Below are 17,734 nucleotides of genomic sequence, written 5' to 3'. Positions count from 1 at the left end.
TTGGGYTGCTGTAACTTGATCTTCAAAATGCACAATCTTAAACCTGTTAAAATCTAAAAGCTTAAACCGAACAGAATGAGTAAACCTATTAACAATTTAAAATCTTAAACCGGACACAGGCAAGAGTATAAACCAAACAGAACACTTAGATTTAAAATAGGATAAGTGAAATTGAAATTGAACGGATTAGAAATCCGGACAGAACACTGATTAAAAAAAAAATAAGTCCTAAACCGGTCAAGAAGTCCGCTCAAGGGTTGATCGGTATACATGAATACCGGACAAGAGGTGTACGGTTTAGGTATAAACCGCTCAAAATCGAAAACCTAAACCTTAGATGGAAGACTTACCTGTTGTACGAATCCGAGCACTAATCGGTCAAGAGGTGACCGGTTTAGATGAACACCGTTCAAGAGGTGTGCGGTTTACCTCTTATCCGCTCAAGTTGCATGCGGTTTAGACCCTTCTCCGCTCAAGTGGTGTGCGGTATACCTTTAATCCGCTCAAGATATCCGGTCAAGAGGTGATCGGTTTACCTCTCCGCTCGATGCAGACTTGCAAATCCGATGAAGCTTTGTAAGGATTAGACTTGAATCCAATTGATGCACAATGAACAATCCGGCCAAAGATCTTGCTGTTTATCCCTTATCCGCTCAAACAAAATGCAATCGGTTTAACATTGGGCCTAGAAGATGGGCTTTAAAATTGAACGGTTTAACAAAACTAAACCAAACAAAAAAATTAAAAACAGATCAAAACAATCAAAAACACAAAAACTAAAAAAAAATTAAAAAAATGGATCAAAAACACCTGGTTTTAAAAAAATTCAAGAACACGAAAAAATTTTAAAACCCTAAAAACCGATTAAATCTTGATTTAAATTGATCAAATCACAAAAGTTTGTGAATAACAAAGATTCACAACACGATTCCGAGCATTTTGATCATGTTTTTAACACAAAAACACAAGATTTTTATGAAAAATCGGATCAAAATCTAAAAAAAATAAGAACACGAAGAACACAAAAAAAATTCCAAAAAAAAAATCACTTATCTCTTCAAGAATTTGATTTCTTCATCTCTGATTTCTTGCATCCTGCTTTGATACCAATTGTGGAGTCCAAATTCACCGATCAATCTTCATTTCTTCATAACAACAATGGCAGAATCTTGATTTATCATTAAGAGCACAATATGAACTTTGAGAGGAAAAGTCAAACTCTACAATTCTGGTCAAACTCTCATTACGTATCAAATCTTACAATGAAGCTCTCCTACTTCTAATTACAAAGACTATCACTATTTATATGGTCAAACTAGCAAAGACAAGTCAAAGTCAAACTTCTATAAGAAAGTCAAACACGCTGACTTTTACAATTATAGACAATATTTAACTTTCAAGACGAATACAATTAATACTGATTTTTCAGTCCTAACAGAAGTTTTTCTTACAACTAAGATGGACCAGAGGCTCTAGTTGATCCATACAGATTGGACCAGAAGCTCTGGTTGGTCTTACGTTTTGGACCACCAGAAGCTCTGGTTGGTCTTACATTTTGGACCAGAAGCTCAGGTTGGCCTTAGCGGGTTGAACTAGAGGCTCTGGTTAAATTCTTGCGATTTGAGCCAGAAGCTCTGGCAAGTAGAAACAGAGCTCTTGTCATACAAGACCTCTTCAAAAATGTATTTTTAACTATGGAAAAGCTATTTTAATATCTATGAGATTGACCTATGAATTATTTGAGAACTCTCACCAAGTAAGAGGCTCTGGTTGGCTTAACCAGAAGCTCTGGTAGAGGAACCAGATGAACTATGGTCATCTTATTTATTGAAATATTTTCTAAGTCTGTCTATGGAACCAGAGGTCCGATGGACTTAAACAGAATGTGGTTTTACATGTTGAAATGTGAATTGATTTTATTTTTAACTGTTTTGGTGCTTATCACCCTGCAACTACATGGAAAAAAAAAATGAACCTCACTAGACCTCTAGGTCTAACTCTCAATTTTGTGTTTTCAAGTATGTGTTGCAGGATTTGCATAATATAATGATAGTAAAGCGAAAGGGAAAATGTGAATTATCTCCCTATGTGCTTAGCTTTATGAATATCATCTTTGAATATGTTTTGAAGAATCTATATTATAATTACAAGAGCATGTATTTTGAAATTTTCGAATTGTGTATTTTGTATTGTAGACTCTTGTATTATGGACCTTTGTGGGCTTGAACATGTATTCTATGAATGAATTATGTGTTATATGCAATGTAAGTTTTGGGAATGTTACACTAAATAAATCTACACTAATTTTTTTAATTATTTTAAAAACTAAAACATGCAAAATAAATTAGACTAACAGAACAATAAATAATACTAATCTAGAAAAAGAAATGTTGAACATTAAGAATAAAGAAATGCATCAATGAATTTAAATAAATAAACGAAATTAAACTACACAAACTAAAATAAAGAAAAAGAAAAACAAAAAAACCATAAAAAGTAGGTTAAAACTTTCAAAATAGCTCTTCGAGATTCTTGCTCTTTCAACGATGTCGTCTTGTTCAACTCTTTTGGTCCAACTTTACTTGAAAACCTGATTTTGCATTTTGCCACCAAACTTTGTTCCATATTTCATGACTTGAATCACCTACAAATGTTGATGCAAAGTTCCAAAATCCATCATCATCCATGTTCATGTTTCAATGTATAATACCTATCAAAATCCAAGAAAGCCACAAAAATGCCAAAGTAATACCCCAGTAAAGATTAAACGAGAATTAGATAAAAATTTAATAAAAAAATAAATACAAACGATTAAACTAGACGTTAGATGCAATTATAAACTAACATGATGCATACGTAAAATGCACTTAACAACATTCATTGATGTATCAAAAAGAGAATGGGTCACACAAAAATCCAAGAACCTTTCTCACTGAAATTCAAATTCAAACTTTTTAAAGTAGTACTTGAAATTCCAGGTAACATTTTGAGAACTTGCACTTCGAATGTTAGATAACTTTTTGCACCTTTTTTTTTTCTGACCCTTCGATAAAAATTTTCATTCTTTTTTGTGAAAGACTTTGTGAGGAAAATACTTTAGAAAATTAATTTGTAGAAAGGAACCTAAGAAGATAAAAGTTCATAGACTGAAAAGTGTTTTAGTTGTCAATGCTCAACATACTCAACTTACTAACCAGATAATTGAATCGAGCTTCATCTAGTAGTTTATTATATAAGTCAATAGGTGGTACATTTTTAAATAGAACACTACAAAACTGAGGACTATCGGTGACGAAAATATCTGTTGCTAAGCCTATTCCATCGCAGACCCGTTGTTGATAGTCCGTGAGTAAAAATTGTTGGTCCCAGCCGGATCTACAAGAGTTATAGGTAATCAGTTTATAGAAGGGGAGAGGAATACAAACACATAACTTTCACTTTTAAATTTATATATTGATAAAGAAGAACAATACAAATTTTACAAATTGTTTGTGGAAAATATAAGGTAAAGAACCTATCTAAACAATCTAACATACACACAATTAGAAATAGCAAATAGAAAAGATTTGCTACAATAAATAAAGATAAGAATAAAATATGTTTTTCACTTTGTTCAAAGTGGTTCTTTCTCTTCGACAGAAAGTAGTGAGAGAATTAACATCTTAGGTAAGTTCTTAGTGAGAAGAGTGATAGCTGAGAAAAGAGCACTTAGCTATTTATACTCATTGCATTAAATGCAATTCAAAAGGTACAAAACACGTGTCAAGCTTTTCGAGGAAAGTTTGTTCTTTGCTACAATATACAGTCATTTTGGCTGTATATGAGCAGTCATCTTTTCATAAAGTAGGTAAGCACTATAGAGTCAACGAAGTGGTTCCGTACTGTACTATACTCTAGAAAGGGTATGAGTTTGTCCTTTATGTGAAGAAGGACAAGACAAAAACAATCATGCTTGGTAAGTTTCATTTGATCGCTGAATGCTGGGATGACGCTGAAACTTGCGCAGACTTCAAACATATGTAGACGAGCTTGTAATCACCGAATACTTTTTCAGATCACGAACTCGCTGAAGGATCTGTGGTGTGAGTTTTGTCTTTTTGAAGTAACAGTCTCTGAAGAAGTTACAATACACGTTCAGCGATCACTAAATAGACTTAGTGATGATCGTTGTAACTGAATAACAGAAATACTATACTTCAATAGGTAAAAGGGATCATCATCAAATCAATGAGAGAGGATCAACAAAAATGTCATGGGTGATACTATTAGCGACGAATTAGCAACGATTAGGATCAGCAACAGACTGTGTCAATGACGGATCAATGACAACCACCAATAGCGGCAGATTAATGACCACCACCATTAATGACAGATTAGCGACAACAATCTATAGCGATGCATTAACGACGGCTAATCAGTGATAGATTGCTTTATCGACAAAACATGGATTTTTGAGTATCAGTTTTACCTATGAATATTTTATTTGTATATCGACGCTGAAAGTTATTTTTTTTAAAAGAAAATCTTAAAATATACATAACCAATTCAAATTTTTCTATAAATAATAGATATTAAATAAAAACCAATTTTTATACAAATATACATATCTAATTTTTTTAAATAAACATTATCAATTTTTCTATACAAATACACATATTTCTATGAATAATAGGTATTAGATAAACTTAATTATTTTTTTACAATTATATTCAACCAAAAAATAATGTACATCTCCATATCTTCATAGTCGCAACTCCAAAATAGAATGCTTGTCTCTCTAAGTTGATGTGTTTCATTCATGGAAGTGGCTGTAAAACATTGTTCAATATGAGAAGAAAATATATCAGGAATAATTTTTGAAAACAGATCTGATATTTTTATAAAAACAGATATGGAATATACATTTAAAACAAATCAAGATTTTTTTAATAAAAAATAGATCTCAAATATTTTTTTGAAAAATATATTTAATATTTTTTTTATAAAACAGATATGGACTTTTTTTTATAAAAACCAGATCTGCAAATTTCCAATAAAACCAAATTTCTGAGTAATTATTTGAAAAAGTCGAGAATTTTTTTGGAAAAACCAAATATGAAATATTTAAAAAAACAGATGTAATTTTTTTAAAATAAATCTGATCTAGAATATTTGTTAGTCCTAGCCGGGTCTACAAGAGTTTTAGAGGAACAGTTTGTAGAAGGGGGAGAGATGAATACAAACACAGAAAACTTTTATATTTAAAAATATATATTGATATAGAAGGATCAATACAGATTTTTTGCAGATTGTTTGCGGAAATAGAAAAGGTAAAGATAACCTATCTAAAACAATCTAACATTACACACAAATATACTTAACAAAAATAAGAAATTTGCCAAAAATATAAAGACAGAAAAATGTTCTTCTTGGGTAAGAACTTTAGAATTTTTGAGAGAAATTCTATCTTACTTGAAGATAAGCATATGTGTTCTCTAGATAGATGTCTGGTGCATGGAGAGAGCACTCAACTATTTCTATCCATTACATTAAATGCAAATCAGAAGGGTTTGAACACGCATCACGCTTTAAGAGGAAAGTTTGTCCTTTGCAATAGTGAATAGTACATTTGTCTATTCATTAGAAGACATTCTTTCGTAGAGTTGGTGGGCACTAGAGTCGACTAGTCGGCTCCGTCCAGTACTATACTTTTGAAAGGGTGTGGGTTTGTCCTTTGGGTATGGAAGGACAAGACAAAAACAATCGTTAATGGCAAGCTTCATTTGATCGCTGAATGTTGGAATAATGTTGGAGGTCTCTTCAGCATTCACTTAGGTTTGTGTAGTCTTCACACGTATGTTGACCAGGTTGTAATCACTAAATACTGTTTCAGATCACGAACGCGCCAGTCACTAATCTTCAGTTTCAGTCATCGACATTCACTAAAAGTTCTTTGGTGTGAGTTTTGTGTTTTTGAAGTACTGGTGTCGTTGTAGGATTACAATACATGTTTCAGCGATCACTGAACAGACTCAGTGATGATCGCTGGAACTGAAAAAGACAGAAACAATAATACTTCGAAAGTTAAAAGGGATTATCATCAAATCAATGAGAGAGAGGATCAACAATCTCCCCCTATTTGACGATGACAAAGAAACATAAAAAAAATTGCCTTAAGATTTAATAGTAAGGAAAAGTTACATATAAAGCACATGTCCCTTTTAACTATTTTGGGATCCTTTTCAGTGATACAGTTTTTACTATATAAGTTTTCTTAAGTTACAAGTTTAAGAAAAAGTACAAGAAGGGAAACTGAAATTGAAAGCATATTCTTTGACTAAAGATTTTCAGTGACTTGTAATAGAATACTGGAACTCATAGACATGTGTCCCTATTACTCTTTCCAGTGATATTTTTTAGTGAGGCTGATGAAATACTTATATTAATCAAAGGAAAATTACAAGTGTTTCAGTCAATACATTTCTAAACTTATTACATATAAGTTGTACATTGAAAGAAAAAACATAGAAAAAGAAGACTTACAATAAAAGATAAATTTACAAGACATAATTTCATAACTAATCTAAGTCGCTGAAGTCGATGTAACCATGTACTTCTTCTCCAAGCATCTTTCGACCTAGAAATTCTCTTCTGATCTTGCGGTTTATCATTTCGTCATAAAGATCATTGTTCAACCAATATCTTAAATAAGCAAGATGTTAGTTCAATTATTCCTATTTTGTAAAAGTATAGAAAAAGTATACTGCAAGTCTTGACAGAAGCATAACTCCACAGAAGAAAACAGAGGACTAAGCGACAGAAACCGTTTAATCAAACAAGTGAAGTATGACAGAACCTCTGATGTCTCTCACAGAGGTTCTGGAAAATGGTCTTCTGTCAATAAAACATGCAAGTCAATTACAGCAGAGCCTTTGAGATGGCTCACAGAGGGTATGCGGATTTCGTCTTCTGTGAAGTTTCTGTTCCACCAGTTTTCCAAGGTTGTTAGCCGCATATGCTTCCCACGTGACTAGGGAATAATCGACTTTATTTGGACGGCTCAGATGAAAACACGTGTCAAGATCTGGTCTCTAAGGTCGTTAGGAACTAGTATAAATAGCGGCTAAGGCCTTTGTAATCGGTGGTGCTTCCAGTATTGTAATCGTCTAATTTTTCAATTGAATGAATTGAAAAACCTTTGAAGCAATTCTCCTGCATTCATCTTCTTCCTCATCTTGACTGTGTGTTCTTGATTTATTTACTCTGTTCTGTTCTTATTATTGTTTTCGCTGCACTTTAATCGTCCTAGAGTTCATTCAGAGTATTAGATCAATATCAAAGCTGAATTTACGGTCCAACAATTGGTATCAGAGCGGGAATTGAATTCTTATTCGATTAATTCTGCTTTTGGTATTAATCTAGAACACCAGTTTTCTTCAGATTACCCTGTTCCACTCTCTATTAAATCAGTTTCATCTTGTTCTTATTTTTTCTTCTTCAAATTTCAATGGCGAACTTGGTTAATACATCGTTCATGAGTACTGGATCTCAATCAAAGCCTCCCACGCTTATCTGTGAGGAATATCTGCAATGGAAGGTGCGCATGATCAATTTTATGGAGGGAATTCACCCCAGAATTTGTGAATTTCTCTACAATCCTCCATATGTGCCAATGAATTTGATTCCAAGAGTTCCAGCTACTGGTACAACCCCTGAAGTTCATGAGCACTATGAGCCCAAACCAATCGCAAATTGAAACGATGAAGACAAGGCATTGATTGAACTGGGAAGCAAATGCAAAAGGTTGCTAATCATGGCTATACCTCATTAGATCTTCAAATGTATTGATCACTGCAATTTGTCTATGAACATTTGGGCAGAATTGGAGAAAAAGATAGAGAAGCAGAAGAAGGAAGAGACGAAAGAAGAATGTTTTAGATGTGGCAAGCCAAGTCACTTTGCTGCCGAATGTTGGTCAAAAGGGCCWAAGGCTCCACAGAGGGGTCCAAAAGATGCAGCCTTCTACAAAAAGAAGGCTGAGTACTATCAACAGAAGTCTCTGCTAGCTCAATCTAGTGAGTTAGTCACTGATGAATCCTCTGACGAAGATGATCAGAAGGGTCTTCTTGCTTGGGAAGACTCAGACATAGAGGATGAGATCTTCTGTGGGATGGCAAAAATTGACTCCGACCCCTCTAACTCAAATGACCAAGAGGTTTCCACTTCTTACTCTTCTGAATCAATTGATAATCTTGATTCATGCCATTTGGAACATTACAAGCTTAAAGAAAAACTTTCTCTTTGTGAAAAAGAAGTCATTCTTGTCACAGAGGAAAGAAATAGATTTTTTAAAATGTTCGAAGAAGCTCAAACAAACTTTGTAAATTTGGAAAAATATTCAAAAGAAAAGTTTGCCGAAATTCAAAAGGAGTTAAAAAACAAAGTTGATGAGTTAAGAAAGGTAGAGCATGAGAAACGCAATGTTACTTCTGTCAAAGAATACTTCCAAAAAGAAAGAGAATTTTTGCATCAAGATGTTCTTGACAGAGAGCTCAAAATTAGAAAGTTTCAAGAGGCTCAAAATGTTTATAAAAAGATCAAAGTTAACATGGGGAGAAGAGGTCTGGATTTCTCAGAATTTGATAACAAACCTGGTTTTAAATCTAACAAAACTCTTGAGAATACCTTCAGATCTTCAAAAAAAATCTTAAAAGTAACATCCCTGATTCTAAATCCATTTTTAAAAGACGAAGGCTTTTGGTTGCTCCAGACTCAAGAACTTCTTTAATAATGGAAAATGTTGCTTTTGAAGACTATATTGATTCTTTCTCACCTTCTGAAAGRAAGGATTCCATTCCAAGGAAATTTATGAGACAGAGTCAGATAGGAATTTTCAAGTTTGGACAACCAGAGACTCAAGAACACTGTGCTTTTGTGTGTACHATTCATCCTCTTGAGAGAAAGTTATCCTCAGAGGCTCTTGAATTTTTCAAAACACATCACAGAAGCTACAAATGTTAACTCAAATTTCCCAGAGCTCTCTGAAAATGATACTTCTAAGCATGAATATGCCTCAGATCATGAAGAAAGTCCTACACAAGTTGTAGAAACTGATATTGATCTTGAGAAAAGAAAGAAGGAAAATGAAAGACAAAGTAACTCTCAATGCTCTTCCTCTGCAACTCAAAGACCAATTTACACTTGGCAACAATTGAGAAAATGGCCTCAATCTAACATTGCTTCTGTTAAAGCAGGAAAACCAAAGAGGGGATCAAAACAGAAGAGAACTAAAATTGATTTCAAAAAGGAGCCTAGAATAGGGAAGGAATCTTGTAAAGAGAAGCCCATACCTAAGAAGGGCTCTAAAAATAAAAACTCTGTACCCTTCTTTGATGATTTTAATGAAAATTTTAAGAAAGCTTCTTGCAATGTTACCTTCTGTGGTTGCTTCAATATTATGCATGCTCTATCTAATCATATTCACCATTCTTCCTTTCTGGTCTCTCACCCCAAGAACCATGAATCCGGGGTGAACAATAGACAAGTTGGCAATTCTTCTTCTAAGAACAATAAGACCAAACCAAAAGATGCTATGGCATACTTCAAACAGGCTAATGTTAAGGGACCCAATTGAAAGTGGGTACCCAAATTAAATGTTCTCTAAATGTAGAAGAAGCAGCATGTGTCTACTTGGGTCGTGGACTCAGGATGCTCTAGACATGACTGGCACCTTATAGCTTATGTCATCCTTCCTAAAGAAAGAAGGAGGTTCTGTTGTATATCTTGTTTTTAAATTATCTCTTTTTGCATATAGTTTTACTTCTTGATTAACCTTCACTTGTTTTCTTAGTTAGTAGGTTTGCCTGGCAGAGTTATGCAAGGTTTGAGGGAGAGTATGTGCTTGAAAAGGAATAAAACCTATTGAAGAAGAAAAATGTCTTTCATCACAGAAGTCTTTTCACAGATCCTCTGTGATAACTCTCAGAGGCTCTTTGAACGGATCCTCTGTCGATACTTCTTCTTAGGATTTTAAATGTTTTTGTTTTGAGGGGGAGCCATGGAAGWTGGCTYMWAGGGGGAGTTTTGAATTGAAAATCAAAACCTCAGAAGGTGCCAAAACTTTTGAAGTATCTTGATCTCAGAGGTYAACTCATCAGAACCTCTGGCGCTTCTATCAGAGGCTCTGTGGGTCTGAATTGAGCAAGTACTCATCTCTCTGAGGATTTCAAACCGTTTAGGTATATAAAGGTGTAACATGTTAGAAGGCCCCACACATATCACAGAGGCTTTGTTACCCTTAGGCCTCTGACAGAACTCTCTTCTATAGTTTTGTATTATTGATATGGTGCGAGTGGTTCTGTGGATAAGGGTTAAAGCAGATCACGCGCGTGTCAGAAACGGGGGCGCACGTCATCAATCGTGCGTCTTCCCAACACCGCGTGTCATATTTTTGATTCGTCTATCCCAAAAGCCACTTATCACGATTTATAGCCAAATAAACGGTTCCCATTCAAAATCCCTCACTATAAATACCCATCCCCCCAAAACGTAAACCACTTCATTACTCCTTATACTCCGACGAACCTCAAGCTTTCCGGCTAAACCTGCAACAATATCTTCAAGATCATCTGCCTCCGTTCAATCTGTGAATAACTCAAGCGACAACAAAGTAAATCAATCACAGGCACTCACTTCTCATGCCCTATCGTTCTTCCAAAATCGATATAAGAAAGTGGTACTTGTAAAGAAGCCTAACAACTACTATTTCGCTCCCTCACCAACTGGCTTCCCTGAATACACATATCCTCTTATCAAAATCCTTTGCAATCACCCTATATATTATGCTCTCACAGCAACTAAACCTACCCTAGAAACATATATTACCTAATTTTTGCTCAGTTCATACATTTGTACCCTAGAGAATTCTGGATTAAGCATAGTAGGCTATGCTTCACACCCTACTGTCAAATCTCTGGTTCCAATGGAAATGAATGTAAATACCCTGTGCATAGCCGAACTTCATCTACCTTGCTTGGAAGATCTTAATTTGGATACCTTTGCTCCATCTCCTATAGATGCAGAATTGATCGAGTTCCTTGAATTTCACTCTTACACAGCAAAGACAAAAATCATAAAAAGGACTGAATTCAAAAGGAAGGGCCTTCCCCCAATGTGGAATACTCTGTTCTCAATAATCAATTGTTGCTTAACAGGGAAGGTCGGCAGCCATGACCAAGCTTCACATGCCATGCTTTCCATTGTATATGGAATCTACTTCAATCTGCCCCTTGATTACGCACAACTTATCTTCGATGACATGGTGGGCTTAATAAAAAAAAGTGTGCTACTCAAAGGGGTGAGAAGTCAAAGGTGAAGGCACAGAAGAAAGCCAAAGAGGACCTCAATCATCCAAACTTAATCCCACAGTGGTTCTTTGGCTTGGTCTTTGGAGATATGATAGCAGAGAAGCTGCCCTCTGCAGAGCCAAATGCACGATTGTATCCAATGAAGGAGTTCCACCCCACAGAGCATGAGCTAGGGTATAGAAGCCCAAGGCCACTATCAAAAGCCATGCTCAAATACCATAGCAGATGAGATAGGAAAGCGTATAGACGTGGATACAGGCGGCCAGAGCCGGTCCCTGAAACCCCTCCACGCATAGGTATCCCTATAGAAGAGAGAGTGCATAAAATGAGGGTTGAGGGAAGAAGGGAGGAGCCTGAAGAGGCTAGGGAGATGAGTGAGGAAAGACCAAGGGTAATTAGTCCCCCACGAAGCTCTAAGAAGGTAAAGAAGACTCACAAGGATGTTGATCCTTCTGAGAAAAGAAAAGGGAAGAAGAGACCCACAGAAGAAGAGGGTCCAAGCAGTCCTCTACCAAAACCGAAAAAGAAGAAATTGAAGAAGGCCCAACCCACAGAGGTTGAGGTCATAGAGGCTGAAATCCAAGAAAGCCCAGCAGAGACTGCTCCTAAGCGCAGAAGGTTGCGCAAGAGTGTTCAAGTAGAGTCCCCAACAGAGCAAATTCACGATGTAATCTTCAACCTCCAACAAGGGTTTAAAGCACCCACAGAGGTGGTAGATTTGGGGACAGAAGTCGTACTACACGACGAAGAAGAAGAATTGGAGTTAGATGAGGGCGAAAAAGATGTCGAAGGCACACACCCAAGCCCCCCTCCTAGTGCAACCCACATTACTAGGGACCCTGTTCTAGAGGGAACCCCTATTGAAAAAAGCATGCACACGYTGAGCCCTAAACCAGCAAACCTAGCAGAGGACATTCTTTCRTCCTCTGTCGAATGCACAGTCCGGGAACCTCAATCTACTCCAACATCCTCTCAAAAGAATGGTGGTTTTACAATAAGAGTCCATTCGCCCAAGGACTCGACACTTCAAAAAGAGGCATCTGTTGCCCCTTCAAACATGAGTGAACAACCAAGTTATGCTTCAGAGGCATACGAGAGATTCATAGAGACTGCGGGTCTAGAACGCCCAAAGTCTTCACTCGATCCCTCTACCGAGTTAGGCTCTGAACCTACTAGGCACGACATCGACAGAACACTGGTAGGCTCTCTAATTGGAGATGTTCGAGGATCCGGTGGAAGTCCCCGAGCTGACATCGATAAACCAGTCACTGAGGGGGCCTTACACTCCAAGGCTACTAGGTCACCATGTGTTGGTGATCTAGATTCCCCGAGTGCCTATGTGACGAAGGGGGAGTTACAAACCTTTGCCACAGCGGTATTCCAGAGGTTGGATGAGTTGAAAAGCTTGTTCTCCTCCCAATTGCCGACAGAGGCTCTTATACCTCTAACAGAGGCTCTGAAGGAGTTGACTTCCACAACTTCTGAGCTCAAGGCAACCCTATCAACCCTTCAGAGCTCTGTCCTCAAGAAAGATGACCTAACAGAAGCTTTCAGGACACTGTCTTTCAACCCCTCTTCAATCCAAATGCTCAAAACAGAATTAACAAAGGTTGCCGCCCAATATGCTGCAGATGTAGTTTCCGCCGGCTACACGGACTATTCTGCCTTCAAGAATGAGATCAAAGAGATGTTCTCCTCTGCGGTCACTTATGGCATCGATTCTTTATCCTCCAGGGCTAACATTAACCATCTAGCCACTCGCAGAGAGCTAGACGCAATGGTTGAAGCCCTTGGAGAGACCGTGTGGAAATACAACGACCATCTTCTCAAGGAAGCCCGAGCAAGCAACGAATCAATAAGAGACTGCACAAAGAAACTCGTCGCAGAGGGTGACAACTTCAGAAATAAGATCTATCGTTGCATCTCTAAAATGAAATGGGCCACAGAGATGGGCATCAACAATGCCTCTGTGAATGCTGAGATGGTCATTGAAAAGATGGATAAGGCGGCTTCCAAAGTTCTAAGGCGATTGAAGAAGGCTCCCCTCACTACATGCAAGACAGAAGCCACTCAAATCCATGATGATCAGGGAGGCAATGACCCTGATCATCATGAGGGGGAGAAAAAGACAGAACCAAAGAAGACAACCTCTGCCAAACCACTAAAAATAGTGGACTCTGCTGCTGCCCTATTCTCAAAAGACAAATCTCCAGAGCCTAAGGGGAAAGGCAAGGGTAAAGCAGTAGAGGAGTCACCACAGAAGGGGTCAAGCTTTGACACGTCGGAGGAAATCAATGAAGAAGAATATGATGACCCTGATCTTGTTCGAGCACTAAAGGCTTCTTTGGCAGAGGCACAGGCGAAAAAGGGCAGAGCCCCCATCCCCAGAGTCGAAGAAGGCTCTTCTTCCAAACTTGCAAAAATACCGGAAGAAATATCCATGGGTACGTTTGACGCTTTGGTAGGAACTGTCAAGCCAATCCTACCAGAGGGGTCTACTCATAGGCCTATACTAGAAGAAGAATCCAGAACGCCAGAGTCTGCCATGGTGGGGAGGGTATCTGAGATCATTGAATCCATGAACAAGATTCCTACACAAAGAGTGCGCACAGAGCCCGTAACCACTGTTGAGGAGATTCTGTGGTGGCGTTACTCATCGATGAACACAGAGCCCCCTTATGACCCAGAGCTAACAGGAATACCCTCTGCCATTGAAAAGTTCCACTTCTCAAAACTCACCAGGCCATAAGAGCAGGTCTTCTCAGAGCATGTGATCACTTCACTCGAAACCATTTCTCTGCGCACTATGCTAAAGAAGACTGTGCTATACACTCAATACATGGTGAAAAGGGATGATGGCAACCTTTACTCTTTCACAGATGCTGACCTTCACAACCTCTACGTATTTGACCTAATTTTCTTACACAAGATCTTAAACAAATATATGGAGAGGAGGTCAACATATTCGATTTCTCTCAGAAGGCTGATTGAGGTAATGTGGGCTCAAGTCAAATTCTACAGCCAGAAAGATTTCGACATTGCTATGAGGTTGGCCCAGCCAAATCTGAAAATTCTCCTCCAAAGAACAGACCAAGTTGGCTGCTTAGATTTCATTCCAACACCATTGTCCACAATCCCATCTTTGGGTTTGTTTTCTTGGACAAGGATGAGATTCTAAGGTTCTTTGATCCAAAAGAGACGCACAAGTATTCCACAGAGTCTCTCGAGTGGGTGTTCAACTTAGTGGTGACAGAGGTGCAGAAGGGGAGAATAAGGGCAGATGAAGTGACCAACCTTTTGGAAACAATCAAGATATAAGTCTTCTTCAGAGAATGGATTTTCAAGGTCTACAAGACTGTCAAGTCTGACCTGCAATATGTCGTAGACGATTTTCCAAACTCTGCTGTGGAGTAATCTCTTGTAATAGTATAGGCCCGCAACAATCTTTTAATTCTTTCAGTATTGTAATTCTTTTTCAGAGGATGAGATTAATCTCCTCTTGTATTTTTTTCATAAGTCAATTCTTGCACCCATCTGTCCAAAATTACTTTTTCATACTTAGGGGGAGATTGTTAGCTCAATTATTCCTATTTTGTAAAAGTATAGAAAAAGTATACTGCAAGTCTTGACAGAAGCATAACTCCACAGAAGACAACAGAGGACTAAGCGACAGAAGCAGTTTGATCAAACAAGTGAATTATGCCAGAACCTCTGATGTCTCTCACAGAGGTTCTGGAAAATGGTCATCTGTCAATAGAACATGCAAGTAATTACAGCAGAGCCTCTGAGATGGCTCACAAAGGGTCTGTGGATTTCGTCTTCTGTGAAGTTTTTGTTCCACCAGTTTTCCAAGGTTGTTAGCCGCATATGCTTCTCACGTGACTAGGGAATAATCGACTTTATTTGGACGGCTCAGATGAAGACACGCGTCAAGATCTGGTCTCTAAGGTCGTTAGGAACTAGTATAAATAGCGGCTAAGGCCTTTGTAATTGGTGGTGCTTCTAGTATTGTAATCGTCTAATTTTTCAATTGAATGAATTGAAAAACCTTTGAAGCAATTCTCCTGCATTCATTTTCTTCCTCATCTTGACTGTGTGTTCTTGATTTATTTACTTTGTTCTGTTCTTATTATTGTTTTCACTGCACTTTAATCGTCTTAGAGTTCATTCAGAGTATTAGATCAATATCAAAGCTGAATTTAAGGTCCAACACAAGATGTTCCATAGGACAAAGATTAAACTCAGACACTCTCTGGAAGCTGTGTTCGCCTTCATAGTCAAGAAAAATAAATCCAAACTCAGGCTTTAGATGCACAGTGTTGGGTATGTAAGGACCCTTTGCTGGAAAAAGAAAGGTTCAACATGGAGATGTCTGGCTTCTTTGAATCCTTCAGGACTTCGTCCAAGGAGAACTTTGTTTCATGTTCATTCCTCTGAGTTGGTCCATTGTTAGAACTTGAAGGTTTTCTTCTTCCATCTTTCTTCAATGACGACTTTGTAGGTACACCAACGAATTTAGACATCTTCTTGATCAGCTCGCTGAGGATGTCTCAAAATCATTGGTTTGTGCCTTGACTTTGAGCGCTGAATGGCTTGGCAGATTTCCAGCCATTTAATGTAGCCGTATTGTCCTAGGTAGGAAGGATACTCTGTGACAACTTCAAGGTTGTCTCTGGTGATGAGCATTGAGATGAGAAGTCCACCATCTTTCATCCGTCCATTGATTATGATGTTTGAGATATGGTGAGGACTTATTCTCTTATTCAGACGATCTTCGCTCCATTTTCTATCTCGGTCGTTCAGCATCATTGCCTTTTCACGTTCAGCCTCTGTAATGGAAAACAACTTAGCTTGGGCCTTGACAGCGTTCACCATCTTTTTAGATGACTTGTTTGGAAGAACTTGACCAACAAGAGACTTGGTCAGCTTTAGGTTGTCCTCAGTCTGTTGTCGTTGAAGATTGAGTTCTTCCTCTGTCTTAAGTGCCTCAAGTCTTTCAGCTTCAGATAGGGACTCAAATGCACCACAACTAAAGGTACGAAGATGAATTTTTACTCAAGTTTGGTCGAGTGACTTCTTAAGTTGAGTCATCTGTTGGTCGCTAGGAACACTAGAGGTTGGGTTCTCAGGTACCCATTCCTCTAGCCGATTCCTCTAGCCGACCACAGGTAGTAGAAGGAATATAAGATAGTTGAGAAAAGGAAGTGACTATTGCAAACCTGGAGGATTCTGTACTTTGAGGCACTATAGATTTGAAGAGAACCTTGAGATTTCCTTCTTCAGCAACACCCTTGTCTTTCGATGCAGTGTCCTGGTTCTTTGTGGAAGTCTCCTTCTCTTTTTCTTTCTCTTTCTCCTCCTCGGATGAAGAATCCCTAAGAGAGACTCCTTTTACAGCATTGGCAGGTTTGTGGTACTGAATTGTGAAGTCTTCATCATTATCATCTTCATCATCATCACCACCGAGATCCTTTCCAGCATCTTGAAGGGTTGGAGAGTCATGGTCATCTTCATTGTCATCATCTTCATCATCATCTTCCTCATCACCAGCATCAGCTACAGGGTGATAAGAAGGTCTTCGTCATGAGCTTCAGCATCAGCTCTGACGGAAACATCAACGACCTCAGCTTCATTAGCTTCTTGGGAAGTGATGTTTTCATCAACAACCTCGGCTTTATTAGCTTCAGCTCTAGGAGCATCAACTTCAACTTCAGTTGTAAGGACAATAGCAGCAACAAAATCCAAATCTTTCACCTCCTCTTTGTCATCAGCATGACTAGAGAAGAGGTTATCAAGACTCAGTGCTATGATGTCCATCCGCTGTTCAAGCTCGCTCAGCGATCTAGCTTGAAGAAGAACGCCTTCGAGAGTCTGATCCAACGTGAGGCAATCCATCACTGTGAAGGAGGGCATAGGAGCTGGTAGTGGAGGTTGAAGGAGCTCTAGTATTTGCTGCAACAACTCACCATGCCTGGCAAGCTGAGCATTCACTTCATCAGCTTTGTTGGTTAGAGCAGAGATAGCCTTAGCGTTGGTGCGTAGATGTAAAATTTTAAGTAAGAAGCCTCTTACTCTAGTCGTTAGGACTTAGTCTTTTGAAGATGTCTGGACGAAGACCTCTTAAGCAGAAGATATCAAGAGACAAAGCTCTTACTTAAAGAACTAAGTGTCTCATATACAGAGCCCATGCTCTACCTCGGGAAAGATCAAGATTTAAGTGTCAAAAAGGTTAAGTACTTGATACAGAGCATGGCTCAAGACACAGAGCCTCTGCATGGTACATGCAGAGCCTCTGAGTCTCCTACTCCCATGGTTTGCGCGCTCGGTTTAGACTTTTCCGCAAGACTTCTAACAGAATCTAGAACGCTTGACTCCATTCGCTCCACTTT

The 17,734-nt window shown here is 38.2% G+C and overlaps 1 protein-coding gene across 1 annotated transcript; it reads right to left on the bottom strand.

Annotated features, from left to right (window-relative positions):
• Nucleotides 1–16,470: 16,470 nt before the first annotated feature.
• LOC112506128 (nucleolin-like) lies at nt 16,471–17,240 on the bottom strand. The gene is made up of 2 exons (XM_025110157.1): nt 16,968–17,240; nt 16,471–16,884 (listed from the first exon to the last, which is right to left on the bottom strand). The coding sequence occupies exons 1-2, from the start codon at nt 17,238–17,240 to the stop codon at nt 16,471–16,473; spliced, it is 687 nt and encodes a 228-aa protein (XP_024965925.1).
• Between the last annotated feature and the right edge of the window lie 494 nt (nt 17,241–17,734).

The sequence above is a fragment of the Cynara cardunculus genome, assembly GCF_001531365.2.
Source record: "Cynara cardunculus var. scolymus isolate 2C chromosome LG 2, CcrdV1, whole genome shotgun sequence".
Taxonomy (NCBI): domain Eukaryota; kingdom Viridiplantae; phylum Streptophyta; class Magnoliopsida; order Asterales; family Asteraceae; genus Cynara; species Cynara cardunculus.
The sequence above is the reverse complement of the archived record's forward strand: the minus strand, read 5'-3'. Positions and strand labels throughout refer to the sequence as shown.

Coding starts and splice junctions, on each gene's coding strand:
- LOC112506128 (XM_025110157.1), bottom strand. CDS start 17,240: ATGGATTGCCTCACGTTGGATCAGACTCTCGAAGGCGTTCTTCTTCAA. Junction 16,885..16,967: donor AAGAAGCTAATGAAGCTGAG/GTCGTTGATGTT, acceptor GCTGGTGATGAG/GAAGATGATGATGAAGATGA.